Source organism: Labrus mixtus, chromosome 19 (assembly GCF_963584025.1).
Source record: "Labrus mixtus chromosome 19, fLabMix1.1, whole genome shotgun sequence".
NCBI lineage: Eukaryota > Metazoa > Chordata > Actinopteri > Labriformes > Labridae > Labrus > Labrus mixtus.
The window spans coordinates 17,566,279-17,592,674 of record NC_083630.1 but is presented as its reverse complement, the minus strand read 5'-3'; the positions used below and the strand labels follow the sequence as shown (position 1 = coordinate 17,592,674).

The following is a 26,396-nucleotide window of genomic DNA, read 5'->3' as shown; positions in this document are numbered from 1 at the left end:
TTCTCCCTTACAAGAAGCTCAGGCACTAATTAGAGCTCCCAGTTGTCTCCACCACTACTATAAAAGACACTAAATTGTTAATACCTCTCATGACCTCTTTCTGCATGCTACTTCCTGATCTGAGCGCTGAGATCCAGCCAATCCGCTGTCACCATGGCAGCTGTGTCGTCACTGTTGTTATGGCGACGCTAGCACTGCTGCATTTGCCAATACTCATTCAGTCTCCGTCCCCACGTGCCCCCACGTGCCCCCCCCCCCCCCCCCCCCCCCTCTCTCTCTCTGTCTCTTTCCCCTCTCTCAAGCCCCGGGTGTTTATAAAGCTTATCCCTATATGGCCTGCAGTTTCAGAGAGCAGCTGTTAAGAGGCAGACGCTGTAAACAGTGAGTGTCTTTGTCAACACTGCCCCGTCAAAGCACACACAGCGGCGTAATATAAACACCATTGTTCCTGGCTGAGGTCCCGTGTGAGGCCTGGCGCTGCCGTAAGACAAAAACGTGCCCGCCAGGTCAGTTTTTTAGGAACTTTGCAATAAAGAAGCCGATGGTGTCTCTGTCAGCTCTGCAGGGAAGGGGAGCTGCTGTTTCCGTCTGATCCCAGCTCAGCTCTGGACTGAACCTCTGGAGGAGGCGCAGCTGCTCAGGTGACAGGCCGGCTCCCAGCATGCCCTCTGCACCGAGGTGAGGCTCCTGAGGAAAAAAAAAAAGATAGTGGGATTTGGTGATGTTAACTGCAGGGCACTCCATATTTCTGAGTCCATCCGCGTGGCTGAGGAGTTTTATTTTTGTACCTGCGGCTGCAGAGTGAGACAGGGAAAGGTCTGGAGGGCCCAGGCTACCTGCTCCTCGTTCTCAGCTAGAGTCACCGTGCAGGTGCTGTACACAAGAACCCCGCCTCTCTTCAACAACCGCACTGCCTGCAAATACATAAAGAACAAATATGGGCCTTTATTGGAGATATAGGACCGTGGATGAAGTTGGAAATCAGGGAGAGAGAGAGAGAGAGAGAGAGAGAGAGTGGGGAATGACATGTTGGAAAGGAGCCACAGGTCGGATTCGACCCTGGGCCGCCCACTTGGAGGACTGATACCGCCATGCGAGCTGCTTTTCCTCAAGTGTCCACTTGAGGCTGGCTCCAAAAACCAAGGAATCCTCGTTAGGTTTCATATTGAAAGGCCAATTTGTACTGCAGAAGTAATCATGTTTACAGCCTTTTACAAAAAAAACTAAACGTTTTGGTCACTACATGTCATTTCTCTAAATGTGGCTGTCTCAGCTCTACCTCTTTGCCCGTTTCTGATCAAAAGTTAGGGGGAGATAGCCAATATGGCGACCACCCTAGTGTGGCTTTAAACCTCCTCTTCAGCAACTAATGGATGATGTCACTGAAACTACCTCCATGTTTTAAAAATTACTTTCCCCCAAAAGACAACAACATAGTGTTAAATCTGATTTTAAAAAATATGAACATTTGTTTCAAAACTATCACCATCAAAGCATCAGAGGGTTAGAGGATACATGGAGAAAATAAATATTCTGATGTGAAGCTGTAGGGCACAGCTGTATAAGAGCTTTCCAATGCCGCCATCTACTGGTCACAATGAGTAGAATGAATGTAACATTTCGATAAGGAGGTATGGATCTTTTCTCTTCATGTGCTGAAACTTACGGCGTGGAATAACTTGCGCTGCAGAGGCTGGTAGGAGCAGATCTCCTTCAGGCTCCAGGTGCACGCCATGTTGGGCCTCTGTCCGAGCCCGCTGCAGGGAGCATCCAGCAAAACCCGGTCAAAACTCTCAGGAGGGAATGGAGGTCCTTAATCCAAACATAGGATTGTTATCCATGCAAAGTCCTGTAGTTATTCAGTGAGAAATGTTTAAAAATCATGAGTTGTGAATGTACCTTCAGCGTCCTGAGCTGCGTCGCTGCTTACAGCTTTAGCGCTGTCAAAGCAATACGCTTTGATGGAACGCAAACGCAACGTTTTGGCGTTTTGATGAATTCTCTCAATCTTATTTCGGATCCTGTCCAAGGCAACGACCTCACCCTGTGTGACGTCGAAAGAGACAGAAGCACATTGCTTAAAAGAGCACAAAATTTTTATATACATATATATAGAAAATAGAAAATTATCCATGAATGGGAACTTCACGGTTTCTCACTGGAACACTTTTGGACGCCCCCTCGGTTTGCCAGATATGAGACCAGTTATCAGGTCAAACCAACAGGTGTTGCAGCGATGGAAGCGGGCAAGAGAACTGGTTCAGATAGAAGTGATTGTACCCGACCTAAAAAGCCTCTGCATGTTTCTAATAAGCTCCACGAGCAGAAACGTGCTCAAACTAGGATCAATATTGGAGATGCTTTTGAAAAATGGAGAGAGGTTAGAACACAGAAAGGTTTACAGACTGATGCAGAGCTGGATAAACACTGAAGCTTCAGTGGCCACCACATGACAACCTGCATGAGCATGGACTCTAGAGAGGAGGGGGCGGGGGAGACGGCTCTCTACAATGTTTTGAACATGGACTGCAGTACCCATTTTAAACACTAGGTGTCAGAGCTACATATTTCTCCTTTAGGTTGTTGTGCTCAGTGATGAAGATCTTGTTGGACCAAATAGACAAAGAGAGTGAGAAGATCGTGCTTCTCACTGCTTTCTAGCCTCCATGCCAACTCTATTCAGATTAGCTAACACCATCTGCTGCTGTTCACTCAGTCTGTACCTGATCTCCCATGAGAGCAGCGATGTGGCAGGTCTTCCCTCCAGGTGCAGCACACATATCCAAGATCCGCTCTCCGGGGCGAGGATTGAGCACGTGTCCCACAACTACAGAGGGAAGGTTCTGCACAACAACAAACCACTTCAGTTTTCAAAAACAACTCAAAACAAAAGTGCGAAATGTCGGAGTAAATTCCTCTGTTGTGCAGGACTTAGTGTATGCAACCCAATCCATGAATCTCATATAAAAAGATATGAAGAGTAACAATATACCTGTAGGAATACCAGGCCGGGTAGGACGTTGTCAAAGGAAGGACTCTGGTAAAGTGGTTCCACCATCTGAACACCTATTCCTCTAAAAAAAAAAAAACAACAAACAAACGGATGAAGACTGTTGAGTGGTGTAAACACAGCTGTTTCCCACACCGTCTCGAAATAAGTACCAGCTTAGTCCGAAATGTATAAAAACACAACGCACTTGGCAGGTTCGTCCGTGCAGAAGATGCTCGAGCGACCCTTTTGAGCGACTCCGTTCCCCACAAACACTTTCTTTCCCTGAAAGCTGGTGGCTCCTCGGGTGCACTTTCCCTCCACGTCAGAGTAGACGGACACCACATCTCCAGCCTTCATGTCTGAAAACAAACAATCACACGTCAGGTACCTCCACAGATTATGCCTGTGAGCTAGCCTACTGGCGATCTATTTAAGCTGCAAGATCTCCGGCCAAACACAAACTGTGTTCAGCTGTGATGAATCTTTGAAACTAAGACACACGTGAGTTGTCTGACTGAAATGAAGTCTCTTGTCGAGCCTTACACTTTGGGCTGGCGAGGATACCCGGGGCGAAAACATGAGCGCCTCTCAGCACAGCACTGCCACACTGAGCACCAACCACCAGCTCCGAGCTGAGCTTCTCCACAGGTCTGGGAAAAAAACGAGAGACGAATCAAACTCAGGATGTCCTCAGGCTAAAGCATGTTTTGGCAATAGTGGACGATTTATGCAACCTTTTTAAGCTTTTCCTTTATTTTCTAGTTTGTCAGCATGTGCCTTAGGTTGTATTTACGTTTACTTGAACATTTTTAATGCAAGAATAAAAACATGTATCTCTCAAAGCACCAACAAAAGAGATAATAAAAAGTGTTATTACTGATTTGTTTTTCAGTTGTTTAGCTCTTTGGGGTAAAAACTCAGCAGGTACTTGTGAATGAAAACGTGAATGTCTGTGTTTGTTCTGACATCATCCCATGAAGTCGCATACACGTTCGCCCAGTGGTTGAACTGATATAAGTGTGTACTCCAAGGTAGTGTTGTAGAACTCAAAATCAGTCTTGGTTTCAAGACTGGACTCAAGACCGATTTCTAGGTGTCGGTCTCGTCTCGGAATTGAAAACATTTTTTTACTCTGTCTTGTCTCGTACTCCAGATTTTCAAAAATCAAGTCTCCTTCTATAAGAACAAATAACTTCAGTTCATTAATTATGATTTTTATCCCCCGGATACTGCAACCTTCCCGGTGTTATGGTCTAGGTGAATGACACGCCCCCCTGCACACAAGATGATGATTTGTTTCAGTGATATATATGGTCTTGGTCTTGTCTTGGTCTCGATCTCGATCCCTAAATGTCTTGGTCTTGTCTTGGTCTCGATCTCGATCCCTAAATGTCTTGGTCTCGATCCCTAAATGTCTTGGTCTCGATCTCGATCCCTAAATGTCTTGGTCTTGTCTCGGTCTCGATCTCGATCCCTAAATGTCTTGGTCTTGTCTCGGTCTCGATCTCGATCCCTAAATGTCTTGGTCTTGTCTTGGTCTCGGAGCGCTCTGGTCTCGGGTATGTCTTGGTCTGGGTTAGTGTGGTCTTGACTACCACACTACTCTGAGGAGCAGATTGAGATTCGACTCGACACGGCTCCAGCATTCCTCACATACCTCGGGCCATCGACAGGAAGGAGCAGCACATCTGGAATACACGGATGAGGAAGAATCTGAACAGAGACCTCCTCTGCTGACGAGCTGCACATCTGCTGCTGCTGCTCCAACAACAACATCACACTGAGGGATTAGGACCCGTCCCACCATTACGACACCACTATCAACAAAACCTCAAACGCACGAGGAGAAAATTCACCTTCCTCAGCTCTTCTTCCAGCTTGTGTCTGATCTCGTCCAGGGGAGCGACATGAGTGCTGACTCGAACACACGTACACGAAGGAGGGTGAGACAGGCAGGTGAGCAGCCTTTGGAAACGACTCTCTGCCTCCTGATGGCCAACTGAAGACAAAACCTGAACGCAACAGAAACAAGAAGACGAAAGAAGAAAGAAGACTGTGAGACATGCAGAGAGTGTGAGACTGAAGCTAATGAGCTGTCACTTCATGGGGTGTATTTATGTGTTATGATTGCTCAAAAAGAAACTCATATAATTAACTCCAGTACCTCCTTGTTTAAGAAGACATCCTTGAGATAATCGGTCACTTCAGGCTTCAGAGAAATTCTCGGGAAAATTGACATCTCTTCAGTCTGTGCAAAGAAAGTCAAAAAGAGAACATCAAGTAAATCCTGATTGATGAACAGAGGTCAAATGGACCAGTTTCCACGTAGTCATGATTCATTCAAGGCTCGTCAGTAAATGTTATAGTTATGTCATTGTATGATCGTCATTGTAAGAGTCTTGTGTTCATCGTCTTGTTGAGTTTTCTGTACATTTTGCAGATTCATTTTAGAAATGCCACAATACGGGGCGCTGGTGGCGCAGTGGTTAGTGCGCGCACCCCATGTATGGAGGCTGTAGTCCTCCAAGCGGGCGGCCCAGGTTCAAATCCAGCCTGTGGCTCCTTTCCCGCATGTCATTCCCTACTCTCTCTTCCTGATTTCCAACCCGATCCACTGCCCTACGTATCGCTCCATTAAAAGCCCAAAAATACATCTTTAAAAAAAAAAAAAAGAAATGCCACAATACTTTGCACTGATTCATCCCAGAAGAAAAGAAAACAGTAAAACAGTTCACAGTCATAGTGCAATGAAATATATACTGTATACTGCTGCATTTAGTGTTGAAATAGTTTGTGGATCAAAAATAATGAGAAAAGGCAGTTTGACACAAAAAATAAAGATGAACAACATCTGTGCAAGAAAGACAGAATAATGCTCATATACAGGTGTGCATGCTGTTTTACAAAACAAGATCAAATTAGTAGTTTATTTAATTTTTCTTATTGATATCCTAATTTTGTATACAGTTCATTATTCTGTCTGGTGTAACGAGGTTTTGTTTGAATGGTCTCAGTGATTCCTGTTCAACACCGCTGTCTCTTACATTCATAACTAACCAGCTGTCATTGTTGAGTTGAAGCATTACAGCGATTTATAGCATTTTTTATTTATTTTGTGGGATACTCACGTTCAGTGCCTGTGCATGCCGGGGCTCATACTTCCGCATACGTCACTAGCTTTGTCACGTGACAGCTTCCTGAACGCAGCCTGTTGACCATATATGGAAGAGCTCTGCTGGTAAACACACTGCTACAACTTTTTCCAACACTTTTAGCTACGTTTCTAAATAATTAGAGTCAGAGAATTTATTTGTAAAAATGTATATATAACATTTAACATGTATATATAATATTTAACAGTTATAGTTGTCTTACATGTATATTCAGAAAAAATAAACATGACAAAGTTCGCAAATATTTCTCTAAATGTGATTAAAAAGCGACTTTTAAAAATTCACACCAATTTCTAGGGATGTTTTAGGGTTAAATGTTGCTGTTATTTGTCGTGTTCGCGGCGCCCCATACCCGAACTGTTCACTTTAAAGTTCGTTAAAAACAAAATGTTCCGTGTTTTCAACGAAAAAAAAATTGCCAAATAAAAATTCCTTGTAAGTTATTTCCAAATTAAAATCTGTATAAGTACTTTAGACATGGTCAGAAGCACACAACATGTAAACGCTGTATAACTTATAACCATCTATCTATTTTTTTGTATTTTTTTTGTACATTCTTAATTTTTATTTTATTTAAATTGTACTGTGTTCACCTTTTGTCTGCAATCTTTGCTTTTTGCTGCTGTAACAATGTAAATTTCCCCACTGTGGGATAAATAAAGGATTATCTCATCTTTTGTATTATAGTTTACTCCGTGTAGATTTACGCCTGTTGCCTTTTCACAAGCCTCCACCTCCACCGACGTTTACATCGCGTGACGTCACCGCGCAACCGGAAGATAACTGAATAGCTGGGGTTGCTGTTTTGTTCAGTACACCACAAACCAGCCGCGGCTAACGGGCAGAAAGAAGCTGCACGACGAGCAGCAGCAACACATCGCTGCACTTCTTCTCACCTTGTGTTTGTGCTGTTTTCTGGAGGTTGACATCGACGGAGCCCGACGTCTATGCTTGTTGTGAGATTTGTTTTATCACATTTAACCGGGGCGCATGGAGTCGGCGTTGAAAAGGTCGGTGAGGTGTTTCGCGGACGAGAGATCATCCAGCTAATGTTAGCTAGCCGCGGCCAGTCACGGATTGAACGGTGTGTGGACTCGGGAGTGGAAGCTCGGAGGTGCTGCCCACTCTACCAACGACGGAGAGACGGACGGTCATTGTTTAGTAACATAAACAATGGGGCTCATTTTCGCCAAACTGTGGAGCTTCTTCTGTAACCAAGGTAACTACCTCCCGCTAACTATAATATTAATAACAGTTAGCACAAAGTGAGCAGCCTGCACCAGCTGAACTCTTTGTTTGGCTTGCAAAAACAACAATATAAACTACACCCCCGTGTCTTTTACTTATTAACCACTCTACTTAATCTGTTTATCAGTCAGCCAGCCAGCAGAATTACCTCAAGTCTCAGTAAGCCTGCAGGAGCGTAGGACACATAACATTACATAACTTCACTCTCTCCAGAGAGCTGTTTGCATGTAAATATGACCATCCAGGATCAGAGAGGGAACAATCAACAGAGGCAGCAGATAATCTAACCTTTGCATTGAATTCAGGTATGCAACTTTCAGGTTTTTATTTGTATTTGTTTGCCACTTCTTTGAACAGTTAGGCATGCAGCGATTGTGAAAACCAGGGCCGATACTTGTGTTTAAAATACACATTTTGCCGATTGCAGATACAGATGTTTTTCCACTGCTTCTCTTCAGTGTTAGTCTTCAGTGTTACTCATGTTTGAGCATGAAAACAGATCAGTGTGTATGTCTCCATGGATTGCAGATGTTGACGCTTCTGTATTAAACTGTTTTTCAGTGTAACATTTCATTCACTTTAGAGAGATCACAAGTAAGCACACTGTTGAATTGTTTGCAACCCGAGTAGAATCTAATTACCAGCAGCAGTCTCCACAGTGTCCTAATAATCTCACCTGGAGCATCGCTTGTCAGAGCAGAATCCCTCACACTGCCATTTGTGTCATCTGTACTTCACAGTTTATCTTTCTTTTATTGCTTTTTAATCTCTTTGAAGACATGTAGCTACAAGTAATTAAGCCTTCACGCACCGAGTTTTAATGTACTCTAAAGAGTTGAACACTTTGTCTGTGGGGACAAAGGAATCTTTCTTGAAGCCTGTGTGAACTCACACTTTTCTGTAAATTTCCAGTTTAGATCATCACTTAAATCTAACACATGGCAATAAAGCACTTATCGCTATAGTGTAAGGTCTTATTTCTTATATAGAAGGAGATTTCCGTTGCATCGTATACCTCAAGTTGGTGATCTGTTAGTTTTACCCAGCATCCTCACAGGGCAGCTTCTCTTTCAGGAAGTAATAGACACCCAGTGTCCTCCAGAAAACCCCGTTATAGTGTATAGAGACTGTCGGATCTCCGAGCCCTTTCTGACCAGACTTCCTTCCTCCTTTGCAGCCAGAGGCCTCAGGAGGGGTGGAAAAGTCAAACCACTAGAGTGGGATGTTTTGGCACATCCATGTCAACTCAGAGTCTGCATTTAGTCCTAACCGTCGCCTGGCTGTCGGGCGTCGAAGCCTTTAGTGTTGCAAACTGTGCTGACTGGTCGTAAAATCTGGAAAATTGAAGAAAGGAGTTTTATCATTTTGAATAGGCGGCATCGAATGAAAGGAATGCTTCCTATAGACTGAATCATACTTTATGGCACTCGTGGCCACTCGCTGTTTTAACAGTTGGTGTTTGAGTCTTAAGGAACTGATGCACCAAGGTCTAAACCAAACATTGCCCTAGTTGGCCGTCGACCCCTGTCTGCCTTTTTTTCAGTCATTTCGATCTTGAACTGGCGGTTGGTGCGAGGAATCTCTCTGATTGGCTGTTCAGAGGTTTCATTTAACTCCAGCTGGTTCAGAAAGCCCCTTGAGTCTGCCGCTGTAGTACCCATGCTTTCGCCCATTTAGTGCCATTATTTCCTCTCACACGTGTCCCAAAACATACTGTACGTGGTGGTTGGCCGTCGACTGTAGTCTTTGTGGTGTCATCAAGTGCAACTTTTTGTCCAGGACGTGAGGCGACGCCACAGGCGGCCTTCATCGTCACTAGTTCTTTACCGTCTGTTTTTCCTGCACGTCTTGTGACTCATCGTTTATGTTCTGTAATCAATGTTTGTGTTTTTTTTTTTTCAGAGCACAAGGTGATCATTGTTGGACTTGATAATGCAGGGAAAACCACAATCCTCTACCAGTTGTAAGTTTTATTTTCATATTTACAGTAAAGCCTTTTTTTAAGCTTCATGTTATTTAAAAAAAACTGACTTTGTGATTCTGTGTTTTTTTTCCCCTTAAAGTCTGATGAATGAGGTGGTCCACACGTCACCCACCATTGGCAGCAATGTAGAAGAAATAGTGGTGAAGAACACCCACTTTCTGATGTGGGACATCGGAGGGCAGGAGTCCCTCAGGTCCTCCTGGAACACCTATTACTCCAACACAGAGGTGAGAAATACAGGCAACACTTTTTTGTCTTATCGTCGGAGGGGAACAGAAGTCGTGTCCAGCAGCCAGCGGGTTCTCCTCTCGAGCAGCTGGTGTGTTTGTTCAGAGAGCACAGACGGCAGCAGGGGCGTCCCGAGCCAGAGGTCAGCCTTTTCACAAAGGGGCCCGTCTGAAAAGCAAAGCGGGGGTCAGCCTCTGCTGTGTTTGTGGGGAGGAGAGGGGGGGAGAATCGAGGCAGATGTGAGGGGGAGGCTAAAGACAGTGCACTAAAGAAAAAAACATCTGCCAGACAATCTATATATTTCACTCATGGACATAGTACATGCTCGATTATTTGGATTCAACACAACATATAGAATATACTTGATATTCCTGTTTTTAGCTGTCCGAATTCATTCACATTTCTTTGTCAGATTGTTGGACTTATTTAAAAAAAGACAGCTCAGACTGAGGTGGTTATATTGTTCTTCTCATGGAGATCCAACAATCATTCGATGAGGAGAAAATGAATCTGCTAGTCGCTGCAAAAGGTTAAAGAGCAGACTCACTCTGAGCAGCACACACTCAGGTGCATTACCTGCTCTGTTCAAATATCAGCTCAGTCAGATATTGTCCAGACTGCGTTCTGGGGAGTTGGCAGGCTAAAGTCCGTTTAATCTCTATTTCAACGTACGCAGACATATTCTTTCTAACCCTGCAGCTGATCCCGGTAGTGTCTTGATAAGTACAGGAGTGCTGTGCAGGTGTGGAGCAGCTTTAGTTTGTTCTTGAACTGGATATCACATGACCAGCTTCTTTTGAGTCATCATTTTCTAAACACACAATTCATGCAACATTTAACACAGGGGTTTAGATTGGAGTTACGTGAAGCCCTACAGTTGTCATAGTAACCCCACAGTTACTATAGTAACTCCCCTCTCATTGAAGTATAGATTCTGTGTTCGGGGTCACAGTCATGTTGGATAACGTGTGCTGCAGCTTCGGGTCGTTAGGCTTAAGTGGCGTCTCTCACATCTCTCCAAAATTAACGTTCCTTTGGTCCTTTTGTCATGCGGGGTCACTCTCCCTCGTTCACAGAGGAGTTATTAGCATAGAGGTCTCCAGCGCTCATTGTGAGGAGGACCTCGGCCCGGAAATGCCAGCCCCCCCCCCCTGCTGGGCTGCGTTTCATTGCTGTAAATGCCTTTTGAAAAGCGGGTTACTCAGTGAGTGTGATTTTTGCCTCCTCTGCTACAGTTCATCATTCTGGTGGTGGACAGCACCGACAGAGAGCGGCTCGTCGTCTCTAAAGAGGAGCTCTACAGGATGCTGGCTCATGAGGTAAAACGCAGATTTGTATAGAGGACTGACTCTGTTATTTTAACCCAAGTCTGCCCTCTGCACCGTGCTTCATTGTTCGGAGCTCGTGCATCAAAAGGGGGGACGGCAGCGAGGTTATGGCTTCATTGTTTCTGTGCGTTTCCCCTCTCAGGACCTGCGGAAAGCAGCTGTGTTGATATTCGCCAATAAGCAGGATATGAAGGACTGTATGTCTGCAGCCGAGATCTCCAAATACCTCACCCTGAGCTCCATCAAAGACCACCCCTGGCACATCCAGTCCTGCTGTGCACTTACAGGAGAGGGGTGAGTGACACCTGGAGATGATTTCTAAAATGGTTTACAGACACCTGGGTTTACAGTGACATGCTCAGCTGGAGTTTGATCAATCAAACAATTAAATCTTCATTTAATGATCTTGTGATCTCGGCCAAACAGTGTGTAGATGTTTATAAATGACCTCTATAGGAGACCGATTAAAAGATAAAAACAAAGATAGCAAATCTGGAAAAGCTTTGACAATATTTATTTAAAATATTGAGACTTTAACATATGCTAAATGTAGTATAGTTTCTTAAGTTGAGCTTGTGTTTGAGAAGTTTTGAGTTTTTCCAGTAATGCATTGGTGATACAAAGAGGGAAATAAAGAAAGATATGATGATTGTTGAAGTTGTAGTTTGATAAATATCATCACCACATTAAGCTGTGAACAAACTGGACGTCTAAGCTGCAGCAGTCTTCTTTGTCTGTAGCTTTAGCACACCACCAGATGGCGCTGTTTGCCCTGAGTAGCCTCAGATGTTTTCCTGGTACAAACAGAAAGACAGCCTCATTAACCTTCATCAGGACATCACTTGTGTGCTTTTAAGCTTTTCCTGTAGCTCCTGGATGTGTCTGCCATGTTTTTCTACATCATCACAACAATATAATTCATTAAAACACACTTCAGCAGTGCATCTGAACAGCTGTTCATTTTCTCATCCTTGTTCTTACAGTTTGTGCCAAGGCCTGGAGTGGATGACCTCGAGGGCCGGACTCAGATAGCCCCTCCCTCAGCCGTGAACGGCCTGACTACCTGCACCACCCGCCGGGTGGCACTAAAGCATCTCCTTTACAGGTTCATGTTCTTTTTTTATTTTTTTAATGATGAATTTAAATGGACTTGGACCCCTGCAGACAACACAGGAAGGGGGCTCATTGTTCCTGTGGTGCTGCGATTTCCTCTCCAGAACGAGTGAACTGACCTGGTTGTGGAGTGAGAAGTTGTTTTTAAAGTAAAGGAGGAGGATACATGTCCAAGTGGACACCACTTATTTACACTACGTACATATCATGTTACACCATATCATATCACGAGATTGCCATAAACACCATGTTGGTGCCCAGCTTTGAGAAGTACTGTGCAGCTCTAATACCATTGTTGTTTCTCTGTAAATGTGTGTTCAGGTACAAACCCACAGGGCAAAGGGATTACAAGCAGTATTGTCAAAGCAGTTTGCTGGGAAAGGTAGCACTACATAGTGTTTTTTTTTTTTGTTATATAAACAAAGTTCTCATGTTTGTTTTGTTTTGGGTTTTTTTTTTTTTGGTAGCACAGCCATCGATTTCTGTTACACATGATCTCAGTTTCATAAGCTACATTGTTGTTCTCACATTTGAAGGGTTTCACAAATGAACCTTGAGCCTGGACCAGTGTGTAATCAAGCCAAGCGGTGCAGAATCCAAGTGTTGGCATGGTAACCGACTAAACTCAAGACAAACCCACTGGAGCCCTAAGCAGACCTGCATTCATACATTTGATTTACCGTAAAATCGGGAATATAAGTCGCTCGATATATATGACGCAGTCTGATTTTAGAGGGAGAAAAATTGTCTAAACTTTCTTCCTGCGTGATGATTTCTATTTTCTAAGTCCGTTTCTTTGCAGCTCTGAAGCTCTTGAAATCAGTCAGGTTTTCCCTCTGTAAAGTCTGCACTCCTACTAGCTACAGTACGGTAGTTGAGCTCTCAGCTCCCGGTGAAAGTTACAGACCCACCGCCCCGCGAGTCGTACTGCTCACCGCCACTGGTCACGCGTTAACTTTAATGAAGGACTCTTTCAGTTTTATTTACGAATCAATATACCACCCTTTAATTTAAATTCATGCTTATGACATAATGAGAGAAAATAGATGTTCAAAAGTCGTGCAGCCAATCTGGTCGTGGTCACACTGATGTTTAAGGCGTAGATTAAAAAATAGGTATTATAAGTGCGTCTTAAACCAGATTTTACGATACTCTGATTCCCCGGTTGTTTCCTTGAGATCTCGGCTCATAACGTTTCCGTCAGAGTTACAGAGGCAAAAAATCAAACGTATAAAATAAGGTTAACTTGCCTCGTTGGTGTGGGCAGTGACAGCTTGGCATGCTGTAGTCTCGCCTTTCACAGAGACCGTCTTATTCTTATTGTTTATAGCAAGAAGAATATTTGTTATCCCAACAAAATGACAATGAGTCGGTTTTAAAGCAAAACTAAGATTTTTACCCCGAGATAATAACATATATAATTCGAGATCTCAGCGGAACGAAGTGAAAACTTCCATATGACGGGAACATTAATGTATACATGCATGTCTGCTTCGGGCTTCCATACAGCCAGCTCTTCTCTAATTCAAAGTATTAAACGGCTGAAAACAATTTCTGATACAGGTAACACGCTCAGTTTTAATAACAGTATTTTAAATTAAAACACTGCTTTTATTTAGTTTTATTGGCTTTTATGTAAAGCAGGGATCATGGCGAGTTAGCATCTGGATCGATTTTGGATTCACGATGATCATTGATTCTCTGGGTGTGTTTGTGTGTGTGTGTGTGTGTGAGAGAGAGTCCTCATGTTTGGTTAATTCTTTTGTCCTGGACCATTTTACAAAAGGGATCAGAACAGGTGCCACACGTGTACAGGAAGGTGTAACTTGACGACCATCAGAACTCGATTTTTCCGTAGCATTAAGATGATCTGAACATTTCCGCCATCCCGCAGCTCGAATACTTGACCCTCCTCCGCCTTATTACCCGTGCTGTCCCGAGTGTCTGGGCGATGGCGTTGACAGTGTGCCCCTTGTTTTGACCCGCTATAAGAATCCCTTGTTAACAGATCTATGCACGTGTCACTTTGAAACCATGTTTACCATTTTCAAGCTCAAATCAGTGGCCAAAAAAAAGGAGGCGGTGCATGAGTTTCATCGGTTTAAAAATGGCGTCCCATCGTGGTCAGGGAGTGTGCCTCTGGGTCTCTTGAATAAGGTGGGGTAAAGTATTTTTACACTTACAGGGTTCTGCCCCGGACCCTGCAGGGTTAAGGTTTACAGCTTTTACCTTGATCTGACAGAGCAAGGGAAGTAGAACATGTACTCTCTGTGGGGTGGTTATCAGTCGGGGTCATGGACTGTATTTCACTTGTTTTCAATAAAAGTTGGTTTTCAATTTTGAGCAGGAGTTTCATCTTTTTTTGTGTAATGCAAATTTGCTCACAAGCAAAGTGTTTATTTCCTTCTATGAGTTATAACTAGATATCGACAGCACTGTGAAGGGAATGTTGTATTTTATTAAAATCTGCATTAGAGCTGGGGAAGATCCGGTCTAACATCGGTTACCGGGTCTGATATTGGCACAATTTATGTATCTGATATCGGACTGACGGGGCCGATCCACAGATCATTGGGCACCGTAAACATTCTCAGCTCGCACAGTTTCGCTTTCTAAGATGCTCCGACTGAACTGTTGTAAGTGCCCTCAAATCGTCTCCATGACGACGTTCAGACGAGATGGAACAGCTCTTGTCTGATCAAAAGTACAATTCTTACACTTCAGTTTAAAACATTTAATTTGAAAAGCTTACAGTAGTTGCTGCTTCCTGTTTGTATGTGAAGCCCAGCACAAAGTTCACATACATTTCCTTGGAATTATTGTAATTTTTAATAGATTTTTTTGCGCTGTCAATGTAAAATGCAGTGCCAGGTTTGACTTCTGATGTGTGTAGCCTTCGGTGCATCTCTAGTAAGAAGCACACCGGGTCTGACTCAAACAACGGTTTATTCACAGCTGCGATATATCGGCCGGATCATCAAAGCACAGAACAGCCAAGAAAAGTCACAAAACTCTTAGAAACTTTAAGGAACGTAAAAGAGGAGCTTCTCGCTTGTCTAAAAAAATCATGTCAAATGTAGCATTTCACTGTATTGGGGTTTTTTCTCTAAGTTGGACTATACATTCACTGTAATGATGCCTTTGCATGGGAATATTAAGCAAAGAAGAATCACTGGCAAGACTCGACATTTAGAAATGGACCAAGGTTGAATTAAGCAGTGGAAAAACAATTTAGACAAGGTATAAAAAAAAAAAATCAAATCATGGAGCTGGACAACAGATGACACTGAACAGGATATCTGTTGAACGCTGATATGTTTTCTAAGCTGCAACCCCGGGTGCCAACGACCGTCTCCTCGGCAATGCCCTACTGTCTAAAGTACAGACGAGCTCCTCGCAGTAATAAGATTCAATAATAGAAGTTTCAGTTATAAATGCAGCGTTTTTAAGATTTCAAACTCAGTGCTAAAAAACTCACAGTAACGCCAATGTCACACACAACACACAAAATCTAGCAAACGATGAGTGACAGATGAGTTCTCTGCTGTTCAGTGAGTCAGCCTTCCTCCAGCTCAGCGTCAAATCTTAAGTCTGTGTGAGTTTGCGTTTATGCTGGTGTTATCCGAACTCCTCCTGGTTGACATCACATGAAAGAAACTCTACTCGCTCGCAGTTTTTTTTTTTGGTGCCTGCTCGTCCACAATAAGACCTTCTTCTTCTTCTCAAGTGTCCATGAAGGGGTCTCTTTGGAAATGTGGCAGATGCAGAGAAGCCCGTGTGTGTTTGTATTCATCTGTGCTTGTTCGGGCTTTTGAGTTTTGGGTTAAAAAAAGCAAACTGGAGAGTAAAAGGAGCTTAAATGTTACCGCTGGGTCTTAACAAAATGTCCACCGACTCGCGGTTCAGTTCACTGCCAGCAGAGGAGAGGCCTTCAAACATGCACAAGATTAATGATGAGTGAAAATGGCTTTGGATGAGGCAGCAACATGTCACAAAAAAAAAGCCAAGAGGGTATATGAGGTGGAAAAAAAAAAAAGGGATGAAGAGACAGCCTCGATGTTCTTTGACTGAGGCGAGGGACTCACACGCACAGAGCTCTGGGGAACCTGAGAGAGGAAAAGAAACGATAAACATGACAGCGTCAGCAAAACACCTCCCGTGCACCTCTAATGACTTAAATGGTGCGAGCTATGACGAACTACTCAATGATCACCGGCCTCACCTATCCTCAGCGAAGCCGTCCATTTCCTCCTCGCTGTCCAGCTCCATGTCCAGCTCATTGTCGAGACAATCACGGCCGTAGCCACTTAAGACGCTGCAGGTGGGACAGAGTGAAACCGGATCAGGTGGATGCATTTATTGTCTTTTTCTGACTTTTCTAAACTGGTGCATAACTGCTGGTGAATGTTTCAGAGTAATACGTTCAGTCATCAAATGTTACTATGTATCCCCTAGTCTAGAACTCTAGAAGGTGTAACTGGGCAAAACTAAACAGGGACTGTGCTGCAGCTGCTGACCTGACTGAGCGACATGTGAAGAATACAATCCTCTTGAGTTTTTTGTTGTAGAAGAAGTAGTTGAAGGACCAGAGGCTCCCCTCTTCACCAAAAGGGTCCGAGTCCAGATCAGGGTTGTAGCTGGAAGCAAATATCAAACCATGTCAGGATTATGTTTGGATAACGCGTGGTAAGGTGTTTTTTGTTTTGAGCTCATAAATCACGAGCAAAGCTACCTGTAAATGTCACAGCCCTGCAGGTTGATCTCCTGGTCCATGGCGTTCCACAGCTCTGGCCCGAGCGAGTTGAACTCCTCTCCCACGGCTGAGAACAAGCTGCCGTTCACTGCGTTAGCCACCTGCAGAGAGAACAGTCACATTCAACAACACTGCGATTTTTATTTTCTAAGTCAAGACGAACACCTGCGTTGCCTTTGAGGTGAGCTACAGAACAGCATGCTTACCCAGTTGGCGCTGGGCTCTCGGCTGAACTCGTGGGCCCGCGCCGCGCTGAAGTCATAGTCGGGTCTGAAGGACTCGTTGAGCGTGGTGATGAGGTAGAAAAGAGTCTTCCTGCAACACTTGTCGCTCAGAGGGTTCTCTGCATCCTCGATGCTCTTCCCCAGCCTGAACAGAATAACACAGAGAGGGAAATTAAAAGGCCATTCCTCAGTATACTTTCATATAAAGAAAGGAACCAAATCATAAGATCTTCCTTAGACCTTAAACCAAAACCGGCTCTCTTCCACTGTGGACTGCAGTACTCACTGTGAAGGGCTGGTGGCGCTGGTGGACTGAGGGGGGGAGAGGGCCTCCAGGACGTGCGGCTCCCCCTCCTGGCAGAACTGCTTGAACATATGTTTGTCGTCCCCTGCCATCTTGCAGGAGTAGCTCTCAATCCTGCAGAAAAATCAAATTATTATGCATCATAACCTTGAATATGAAGTCAAAGAAACAGGTGTGCTGTTTGAGACGAGTGAAAATGTGTTACCTAATCTCTAAAGAGCGCTGTACTAGTCCATTAGGCTTCAACACACAATTATACAAACACACTGGGAGCACTTAAGAGAACTTTAAATACATAAGTCTATGAAGCAATGTCACACTTTCTTCCACCAATGACATAAATAGAAGTTACAGCATATAAGACACCAAGTAAACAAAACTTTAAGTATCTTTCTTGGCTGTGTGCACTAAGCAGCTTTATGATATCCAGAAATGAAAGTAATAGATCCTAAAAGTATCACAAACATCAAAAACACAGCTGCAAAATGTCTTAACCACACGACTCTGAACAACTCTGTGCCAAAACTTCCTGCTCCTTCATGTCTCTGGGTCAGACGCCACAGTCACAGATACGAAAGCAGAGCAGACGGGTGTGCAGTTGTTTATTTTGCCCCTCCCACCCGAGAGTTATGCAAGAGCAAAAAGGTTGTGCAACTCAAGATAGACTGGAGTGCTGCCGAGACCTTACACCGGCCCTGCCAGCCTAATTATAGGCACATTCTATGGCCGTGGTGGACCCTGCGATGGAAATATCTGCCCCGGTTTTCCATCCACAACACAGCTGATCTGCCGCCAAAACACTGACACTGGAGCCAGGGGAAGATTATAAACACTCAAAGATTATTTTTGAAAAGCTGCAACAGCAACAAGCTCTGTACACAACTCTTATCAAGGCCAGCTTACATGCTTACGCATATAGACCTGAATCAGCAATTTATGTACGTCACAGAGTAGATTTTCACACCATGAGAATGACCTTTACCCAGAACAGAATTATATCTTTGAGCTTAAAGCCCTTTGAGTAGCACTGTGTGACATTTTTTCAAGTCAAAGAACAAACATATGAAACATCTTTTTAATGGCTTTTTTTTTATGTTAAATCATAAGTTCATCTGTGGGAAACCGGCCCTGTGGGTACATTTCTACTCAAATAGCCAGCAGCCTGCAGGTCCTGCTGCTATGATGAGCTGCCTCACTAATCCTCTAAGCAGCCTAAACACCAGCCGCGTCGGCAGCTTCAGCAGCACTCAGCTCTCATGCAGCATTGCTGTTATGTGTTTATCTGTGCATGTACTTACAGTATGTGCCAATAACACTGTATCACTGTGTCCAAAATAGCCACAGAGCAGTGTGAGAGGACACCTCGCTGTGTGTCGCTTTAGGTCACAACCAGCACAGAAGCTCAGTTTCAACACCCACACTGAAAACCCCGCTCTCAGACTCGGCATAACTCAAACACAACCCACTGGGCCTTTTTTATGTAACTACTCCGTCACTGAAGCTGAAGGCCTTACGTAACTCCAAACACACTGGAAAAGTTAAAGACAATCTTAACTCAAAAACATGCACAACCAGTTAGATATTAACTTTCAGTTTAGTGCTGGGTTATCACAATGTTGCACAACATGCACGTCCTCATCTGCTCTACTAGTCCCACTTATGAACTGTGTCGGTGATCTCTGAACCAAACACACTGTGTCCTTCTTTGACGATATCATATCAGACAAGAGGGAAACTAAAGTCAAGCACTTACTGTTCGTGCTCACCACAATCAGAATCGGGTTTTATTGCCTTTATTAAGGAATTTGACTTGGTGTATTGGTGCTAAACAATTAACAAGGAAATAAAGCAGAACTAGCAACAACTTAAATAATACAGTATAAGATCCAAGAATGTCGCTTTCCAAACATAGTTATCGTGTTTTCTGTTCCAAGTTCCTGTTGAGCAACTAAGCCTGCACTACTGAAGTAGACTCAATAAACACACCTGTGTGCACACCCTGGCTGAGGTTGTGTTTTTATGTATCTATGCAAAAACACACAAACAAAAAAGCCTGCAACTTGTTCCCTGATATTAAAGACACTCTTTGTTCCTTTTAAGTAATACCAAAATGTCCTAGACAAGTTGGCTACGAGCCGCTGCCCGAAGGTGAGAGGTTCAGAGTTTCCCTGTTGTATACTGAGTGAGCAGGTTTTAAAAATGTATTTATCCCTGCGTCTTTAAAACTTTGAAATAGTGGCAAATAAGAAAGGATAGGTACTAGTCTGGACTGTAAAACTAGTCTGATGTTATTTGTATTCTCATTTTTCCCCCGGACATAATTGAATAATGTTAATTGATTTTATGTTTAATGTGAATGATGTTGAATGTTGTGTTTTCACGGCTGCAGCCCGGGTGAAGAGCCCAAGACAAATTTCTCTCACTTTGTGTGGGACAAATAAAAGTTCATCTTCTTGCTACTCAAGTGTTCCAGCTGAAACACAAGCAGAGGTTACTGTAGCCCCCTTACCTGCCAAGGATACGAGACTCTCCTGTTTCAACGCACAGCCGGGAGCTGATGGCTTCAAAACTGGAGTTTTCCAACAGTTTCATTTCTGTCTGTGACAAAAAGAAGAAAACAAAGTTAATCAATCAATTCTTATTTGTATAGTGTCAACTCATAACAAGTGTTATCTCGAGACACTTTACAAAAAGCAGGTAAAAGACCTTACTTATTGTTATTTTACAAAAAGCAGGTAAAACTTACTTATTGTTAATTAATATATACATACATACATGTGAATTTACTTTATGCGTGTTATTTCTTTCGGTTCCCACATTTTTGTTTTATGTGTGTTGACACTGGGGTATTTGACTTCTATTTAAAAAGATAAATATTGTATAATGGCATTTATATTTTTTATAAATTTAATGCGACATGTTTGTAAAAGCTCAATGTGGGTAAAATGTAACTGACTTGTCTGCTTTTCCCAGAAGGTAAATAAATCACACATTTAAAGGTAAAACAAATCATATCTGTGTACTGTGAATGTGTCGATATTATCTGATAAAACAGGTCAAATAAATAAAAGGCTTTAAACAGGATTAGTAGTGCGGGGTTACAGTTATAGGTCACAACATAATATCCGTGTAGCCCCTCCCCCACCCTGAAAGAATCCAAGTTGACAAATCGTCTTCCTGGTTCAGTACATCGATAGAAAATTACACAATTCACTCACCGAGCGATGTTTTCACCACAGGCAGGAAGAAAGGGGTTTTAAAAGGCCAAGTCGTCGACTTTACACTCGGTTTTTGTAACCTAACTGGTCACTCTGTGAAGCTAAAAGATTAACGACCCCCGCTTTGTTGTTGACCAGCTAACGGTGGGCTAACTAGCCTGATTGCTAGTTTGATTGTTATAACCGCTCCTGTCGGGCTTTTAGTTCGCACTCGGACATAAGCATCTCCAGCAAGTACTCGGTCGAGAATGGGTTATACTGAGGCCTTTTAAATTTATAGAAAAACTGCTCTTCCCGATCAAATGCGATGAGATTAAATCCAAAGACTGTTGGCGTCCGTCGGAGTCTGTCTGCAGCGGCATCCCTTTCGACCTGATTTTTTACAAACAGCTTCGTGTAGAATAATCAAGTCGCTTTTTTCCACAAGCGACTCGATCAAGTAGCAGCTAACGAGCTACCTAACAGTGAAATTTCCCGAAAACGGTTCACGCTTTTTCCTGTAAATAGTCGATTTCTTTCAGCGGGACATCTATTCTCATCAAAACAACGGAATCTACTGTGTGAAGAAACCCAGCCCCTTTTTCCTTTATATACCCCGAGAAGCAGCGCACGCCCACTCTCTCCAGAGCGCCTCTCGTGATTGGCTCGTTGGAATGTCAGTCTTGTTGACAACTGATGTGATTGGTTAATACTCGCTCTGTCAATCCCCAGGCTGACGCTGTCAAATATCTCGACTGGTTCTCAAAACGAAACTGTTGTTACAGGATATTTATTCCCTTTTACCACCTCTGAAGGTCCAAACATCGGAACAGCGATATAAAAGCACTCTACAAAGATTTATAATGACGTATAAATGCAAATGTTTGTGGTCTGGAGTTGCATAAAACACGTTGTTAACATAGCCAGTTTCCCTTATTGTGGATCTTTTTTAGAAAGAACTTTGTCTTTGCACTGTGTTTACCAGTCTTGTGACTAAAATAATATCACGTTGGATTGACCTGAATTGCCTTCATCAAAACATCATAATACTATTTCTAAATATGAGCCTCTGAAATTAGGGTCAGCTTTATTACTCTGTACCATCACCTGACTGCTCACTGTTGTAAAATTAAAAGAGAAATGTTATTATGGAAATCAGCCCATGTGGCACAATCAGCATCTGGAGCTGAGGATTGTGGGCTCAAGTCCCGCCGGGGTCATTTTCCAAAATGTTGTACATGCCATAATTTATTAAGTTGCAATTTCAGGCACAGCAGCAACAAAAATGTCAAAAGAAACATATCAAGATATTTGTCATAAAAACAGAATCCTGCATGATATAAAGAATATGTAACAATCTGACATATAATTCATAAAGACATTTTATTGACAAAAATACACACAGCATTTTGAAATCATTGGTACAAAAGTGAGTGGTCAGGTCTGTGCGATATAGTCAGAAACATCCTCCAGGCCTGTGCTATCATTGTCCAGGTACTCAAGGATCACGTTTCCCCCGTTGTACAGGGGAGCGTCTGGGTGAGCCAGCAGCAAGAGTAGGGTGTCATCCATCCGGATAGCTTCACCCGTCTGAGGGTGACACAACCGCAGCTTCTGCAGGCGCAGTCAAGAGAGACACTGTTAAGGCTAATTCAAGAATTCCAATTTTTGTGTTTACTGTTGCAGATTTATTTACATTCTGTGGAAACCTCATCACAACACAAATGATGAACAAGGTTATTAAAAAAGGTCTAATCTGCTGATCCATATTTAAATACATATATTATGTTAAAATGTTGGATGTCCATTTTTGTAAACATATGATACACAGTTGTGAGTGTAATCCCCTGACGTGGTTTCCTGCTGCTCAGAACAAGACGTTCTGGGAACTTCGCAAGACTTGGCCAGAACCTGACGTCCACCCCGACAGCTTCTCTGAGTACACAGCCACCTGGAAGCTCATTCAAAATTCCTGTGACTGCAAACAGAGCTGGCCAATCAGAGGAGAGTGGGCACAAGCGGGGGGGGGGGGGGGGGGGGGGGGGGGGGGGGCCCCTTAAAGAGACAGCGGCTGAAATGAAGCGTTTCAGGCAGAGGCTGAAATGAGGGATTTTACTGACGCCAGGATCAGATAAATAAGGAGGTTTTCAAGCTACACATCTCACAACGCTACTCAATAGGTGTCCCGGGCTGACATAATAATAAATATCCTTTAAGGAATTTTGCATGGCTCTGAACCAAATTAAATAATTAACAACGGCCACATTTGAATCCTCATTTAGACGTAGACTTCTTTTTGTCCCAAATTGGAAATTCTTCGTCACAGCATGGTACAAGTTGAACAGCAATCAACAAATAATGACAGCACAGAGAAAAACAACAGAACAAACAAAACACAAAATCAAAGTACTACAGTGCACAAACACAAGAAACAAGAAACACTAGACAGGACGTAACGCAAAACAGTACAGAGGGTGTTGTCGCAGCAGAGCATGCAAAGGGAGGTTACGACAAAGACAACAAAAGTTATCTCAAGCACCAACACAGCCAACTGAGAGGTGATGGAAGGAGATCATGAAGTGGATTTCTTACCTTAGCCGTGAGGACGTTATTGTTGTTCTTAAGGTTAGCGAGTGAAGCTGCATAATCCACCACTTTGCCCACGCTCCATTTGGAACAGAAGAACATGGGTCGGCTGGAGTCTGTGGATTCTTTAGGAAGATACACCTGGAAATAGGTTCTTTCTGTCTGTAAGGGATGCACAAAATGAGAGGAAGAGGTTAGCTGGACACAATGATAAACAGTGAATTTCATGTGTGACCTTCTTAAAGAAAATCAAGAATGCTGGGACTTTACCTGTGGCAGTCCCTTGTCTCCTGCAGCATGCAGCTTTAGTTTCATCAGGGCGACCTTAGCTGCAGTTGCGCTGTTCTTTGCTCCCTTGCGTCCTTTTTTTTTGGATCCATCCTTAGACTCTTGAGTAGTAACAAACGAGTAATGACAAAGAGGAGAGCACTGAACGAGCATGAACACTGATCCCGTGTGGACAAATAAGGAATAACAGAAGTACCAGGTAACCTTTGAGCTACACTGAAACTAACCCACAATCTTTTGCACCAGCTCCTTTGTGGCTGCCATTCGAGGCTTTTGGACCTCTAACTTCTCACACTTGTGATCATCTTGGTGACGATGGCTGTGAAGCAAGAACAAAATAACCATCCTTACAGTTCACCTGTTTCATTATTAAAAGCTCTAACAGAGACTATACATGAGAGTTTAAATTAAGTTATGTTGCTGAATAAAAAGGTTAATGAAAGACATAAAACAATGGGGCACTGGTGGTCTAGTGGTTAGTTTGTGCACTCCGTGTACAGAGGCTGTAGTCCTCGCAGCAGGCGCTCCTTTTCTGCATGTCTTTCTCCGATCTCTCTCTGACTCATCCACTGTCCCGTGTATCTAATAAAGGCAGAAATATCCCAAAAATAAATCTTAAAGGAAAGATCAAAAACTCTAAACTTACGCTAAACAGAAATGTTTTTCGCAGTGCGGACATATAACTGGCAACAATTCTTTCCCCTTGCAGTCTTGGAATGAGCAGGGATAACTTTTTGTGCCGCCCTCAGTCCTGGGTTCCCTTTTCGCTGGCTCCTAAAAAAAAAGTCAGAGGAGACAATAAGTCAGCCAGAGCACGTAAGTAACGGGACAGACTGGTCATCTTATGAGAAAGGACATCAGGGAAATGTACCTGTGAACACGAATGAGCATCTCTGCTTCTGTGCTCAAGGCTGCGAAAGACAGAGAGAATGTCGTCTCCTTTATCAACAATGAAACATTTGTGAAATGTGTGACACACTAATACATTGAAACTCTACAGAGAGAGGCTCCTGTCAGACGGGGATTCAAACCAGCAACCTTCTCACTGTGAGGCAACAGTGCGAACCACTTCAGCACTGTGCAGCCTGGGCTAACTGTACACCTGCAAATATCTTCTTTTTAAAATGAGTGGGAGATTGTTTTTAATATTTATCATTGAATTCTGAAAATAATATGTACTGTAATCTTCTTTCTATGTTTAATGAGATTCTGTACAGTTTAGTAACTCTACTTTATTATCCAAAGTGACAGATCTGAACATATCCACACTTTCCTTCAAAATAAAAGGAACTCCTACCAGTAAACGCCGCTGCAGAGATCACAAACAAATGGGAGGAAATCTAAAAGAGAAACAAATTCAGAGTTAAGAGTAGAGCTGAACCGACCAACAATCAGAAAACACGGACTAATCCGTCTGCGTACAAACCAAATGTGTTCAAGTCTGACAATTAATAACAGTACTTATAAGTCAATCTAAAGTTACTGCAGGTGTATACAATGATGCATATTCACTCAGTCCTGACTGTTGTGTATTTGCTTTTTCTGTCAAAGCACTTTGTAAACATTTGTTTTTAAAGGTGCTATATAAATAAAGTTATTATTATTATTATTATTATTATTATTATTATTATCATTATTAATAATGATGTTGTTGTTACAATCAGAGAAGCTAAAAGGTAACTGTAATGTAAAATCATGTGCCTTTTGAAGAATGTAAATCTGTTTACATTGTAGCTGTAAATCTAGAAAACATTTGTTGTCAAAGGTGCTGTATAAATAAATGTATTATTGTTGTTGTTGTTGTTTTAAGTAAAGTCTGATGTATTTTGATAATGCTGGGCTTTGTTTTGTTATTGTGTGTGTGTAATATGGTCATGAGCCGTATAAAGAAATGAAAAAAATACCTTTTATTAAATACGGTGGGTGTAAAATGGTTTTGGACGTAATCTAAAAAAAGTAAGTTAGCACTCTGCTTTTTGAAAACTCAGTGAGGACGCTTTAAAGTAGCTGACAGTGAAATTGTGCTAACGATAGCCAGCTGCTAAAGAGTGCTCTGTACAAAGTTACGTCATTAAAACTGTCAAACTTTAATATCTCTGCTTGTCGCACATCAGATGGAAATGAAACAGACCTGTCTGGTTGCAGGAGTCGATCTGACAATGTTTCCCAATCTGTAATTCTGCCATTTGGTTTTGTCAGTGTGCTAACTCTTTTTACAGAGCAGCAGATGTCTGACCCCGGATGTGACGTCACACGACTGGGATTTTGTTTTTCTTCCACCAAGCCGACTATCTTGGAAAGTATGCACTCAGTAAACACAGTCAGAGAAGATTTACTTATAGGACTTCATCACAGTTTGTAAAGACTTCACAGAATTAAAAGTAAACAACACGAGTGTGTATACAGGCAAATGACGTGTTACACACTCTTGTCCAGTAGGGGGCGGTATGCACTTGTAGCCTAATTTGTTTGTTATCCGGCAAAGAACTGAAGAAGAACAAGTTTCGTTATTTATTTTTTTTCTAATGACGCATTAATGTAAAAAAAAAACAAAAAAAAAACTTGCAGACGAAATTAGTGTTCGGATTTACCATTTTAAATTAAATATATAGATTATTTAACTTTATTTTGCACGCAATGAACAAACCACATAAATAATAAAAAAAAATCCCTCCATTCCCCCTCAAACCCCCACACAGGACTACCTCACTGGACTGTAAAATACAATATAACATACATCACAAATGTGCAATATATTTATCTGTATAGTCATTTTACCCATAGCTTTTCTTTTTATATCTATTTATATCTGCACCTTATTCACCTATGTAAATACTTGATGCTGTTTTTTATCCTGCACTACAACGAGCCAAATGCAACGAAATGTCGTTCTTATCTGCACTGTAAAGTACAAGTTTGAATGACAATAAAGAAAGTCTAAGTCTAAATCAAAAAAAGTTTAGTATCTAACTTGTAGG

At 42.6% G+C, this 26,396-nt stretch overlaps 4 protein-coding genes across 4 annotated transcripts; 1 reads left to right on the top strand and 3 right to left on the bottom strand.

Moving 5' to 3' along the window:
• Positions 1 to 276: 276 nt before the first annotated feature.
• nsun6 (NOP2/Sun RNA methyltransferase 6) lies at positions 277 to 6,183 on the bottom strand. Its single transcript, XM_061064669.1, has 12 exons — positions 6,121 to 6,183; positions 5,157 to 5,240; positions 4,849 to 5,004; positions 4,650 to 4,744; positions 3,536 to 3,642; positions 3,198 to 3,351; positions 2,993 to 3,074; positions 2,724 to 2,843; positions 1,900 to 2,044; positions 1,667 to 1,812; positions 789 to 914; positions 277 to 687 (listed from the first exon to the last, which is right to left on the bottom strand). The coding sequence occupies exons 1-12, from the start codon at positions 6,157 to 6,159 to the stop codon at positions 508 to 510; spliced, it is 1,434 nt and encodes a 477-aa protein (XP_060920652.1). The 5' UTR covers positions 6,160 to 6,183; the 3' UTR covers positions 277 to 507.
• An 813-nt stretch (positions 6,184 to 6,996) lies between these two features.
• Positions 6,997 to 14,409, top strand: arl8 (ADP-ribosylation factor-like 8). The gene is made up of 6 exons (XM_061064880.1): positions 6,997 to 7,384; positions 9,316 to 9,376; positions 9,477 to 9,624; positions 10,861 to 10,944; positions 11,096 to 11,247; positions 11,937 to 14,409. The coding sequence occupies exons 1-6, from the start codon at positions 7,339 to 7,341 to the stop codon at positions 11,983 to 11,985; spliced, it is 540 nt and encodes a 179-aa protein (XP_060920863.1). The 5' UTR covers positions 6,997 to 7,338; the 3' UTR covers positions 11,986 to 14,409.
• Positions 14,410 to 14,993: 584 nt separating this feature from the next.
• On the bottom strand, positions 14,994 to 21,136 carry maf1b (MAF1 homolog, negative regulator of RNA polymerase III b). The gene is made up of 8 exons (XM_061064878.1): positions 20,566 to 21,136; positions 19,857 to 19,945; positions 17,330 to 17,461; positions 17,026 to 17,188; positions 16,799 to 16,920; positions 16,584 to 16,703; positions 16,289 to 16,381; positions 14,994 to 16,172 (listed from the first exon to the last, which is right to left on the bottom strand). The coding sequence occupies exons 2-8, from the start codon at positions 19,937 to 19,939 to the stop codon at positions 16,148 to 16,150; spliced, it is 738 nt and encodes a 245-aa protein (XP_060920861.1). The 5' UTR covers positions 19,940 to 19,945; positions 20,566 to 21,136; the 3' UTR covers positions 14,994 to 16,147.
• A 772-nt stretch (positions 21,137 to 21,908) lies between these two features.
• Positions 21,909 to 25,702, bottom strand: zfand1 (zinc finger, AN1-type domain 1). The gene is made up of 8 exons (XM_061064671.1): positions 25,550 to 25,702; positions 24,716 to 24,758; positions 24,290 to 24,329; positions 24,065 to 24,192; positions 23,646 to 23,737; positions 23,401 to 23,519; positions 23,137 to 23,292; positions 21,909 to 22,158 (listed from the first exon to the last, which is right to left on the bottom strand). The coding sequence occupies exons 1-8, from the start codon at positions 25,602 to 25,604 to the stop codon at positions 21,982 to 21,984; spliced, it is 810 nt and encodes a 269-aa protein (XP_060920654.1). The 5' UTR covers positions 25,605 to 25,702; the 3' UTR covers positions 21,909 to 21,981.
• Between the last annotated feature and the right edge of the window lie 694 nt (positions 25,703 to 26,396).

Bases quoted from the DNA above. Each gene is read 5' to 3' on its own strand.
- nsun6 (XM_061064669.1), bottom strand. From the start codon at position 6,159: ATGCGGAAGTATGAGCCCCGGCATGCACAGGCACTGAAC. The intron at 3,352-3,535 runs GTAAGGCTCGAC...GTTTGTTTTCAG, and splicing joins TATCCTCGCCAGCCCAAAGT to ACATGAAGGCTGGAGATGTG. The intron at 1,813-1,899 runs GTACATTCACAA...GTTTGGATTAAG, and splicing joins CGCAGCTCAGGACGCTGAAG to GACCTCCATTCCCTCCTGAG.
- arl8 (XM_061064880.1), top strand. From the start codon at position 7,339: ATGGGGCTCATTTTCGCCAAACTGTGGAGCTTCTTCTGTAACCAAG. The intron at 9,377-9,476 runs GTAAGTTTTATT...TTCCCCTTAAAG, and splicing joins ACCACAATCCTCTACCAGTT to TCTGATGAATGAGGTGGTCC. The intron at 10,945-11,095 runs GTAAAACGCAGA...TTCCCCTCTCAG, and splicing joins ACAGGATGCTGGCTCATGAG to GACCTGCGGAAAGCAGCTGT.
- maf1b (XM_061064878.1), bottom strand. From the start codon at position 19,939: ATGAAACTGTTGGAAAACTCCAGTTTTGAAGCCATCAGCTCCCGGCTG. The intron at 17,189-17,329 runs GTGAGTACTGCA...TATTCTGTTCAG, and splicing joins AGCGCCACCAGCCCTTCACA to GCTGGGGAAGAGCATCGAGG. The intron at 16,382-16,583 runs GTCAGCAGCTGC...TCCCACCTGCAG, and splicing joins TTCACATGTCGCTCAGTCAG to CGTCTTAAGTGGCTACGGCC.
- zfand1 (XM_061064671.1), bottom strand. From the start codon at position 25,604: ATGGCAGAATTACAGATTGGGAAACATTGTCAGATCGACTCCTGCAAC. The intron at 24,330-24,715 runs GTAGGAGTTCCT...TGTCTTTCGCAG, and splicing joins CTCTGCAGCGGCGTTTACTG to CCTTGAGCACAGAAGCAGAG. The intron at 23,293-23,400 runs GTAAAGTCCCAG...CATCCCTTACAG, and splicing joins GAGACAAGGGACTGCCACAG to ACAGAAAGAACCTATTTCCA.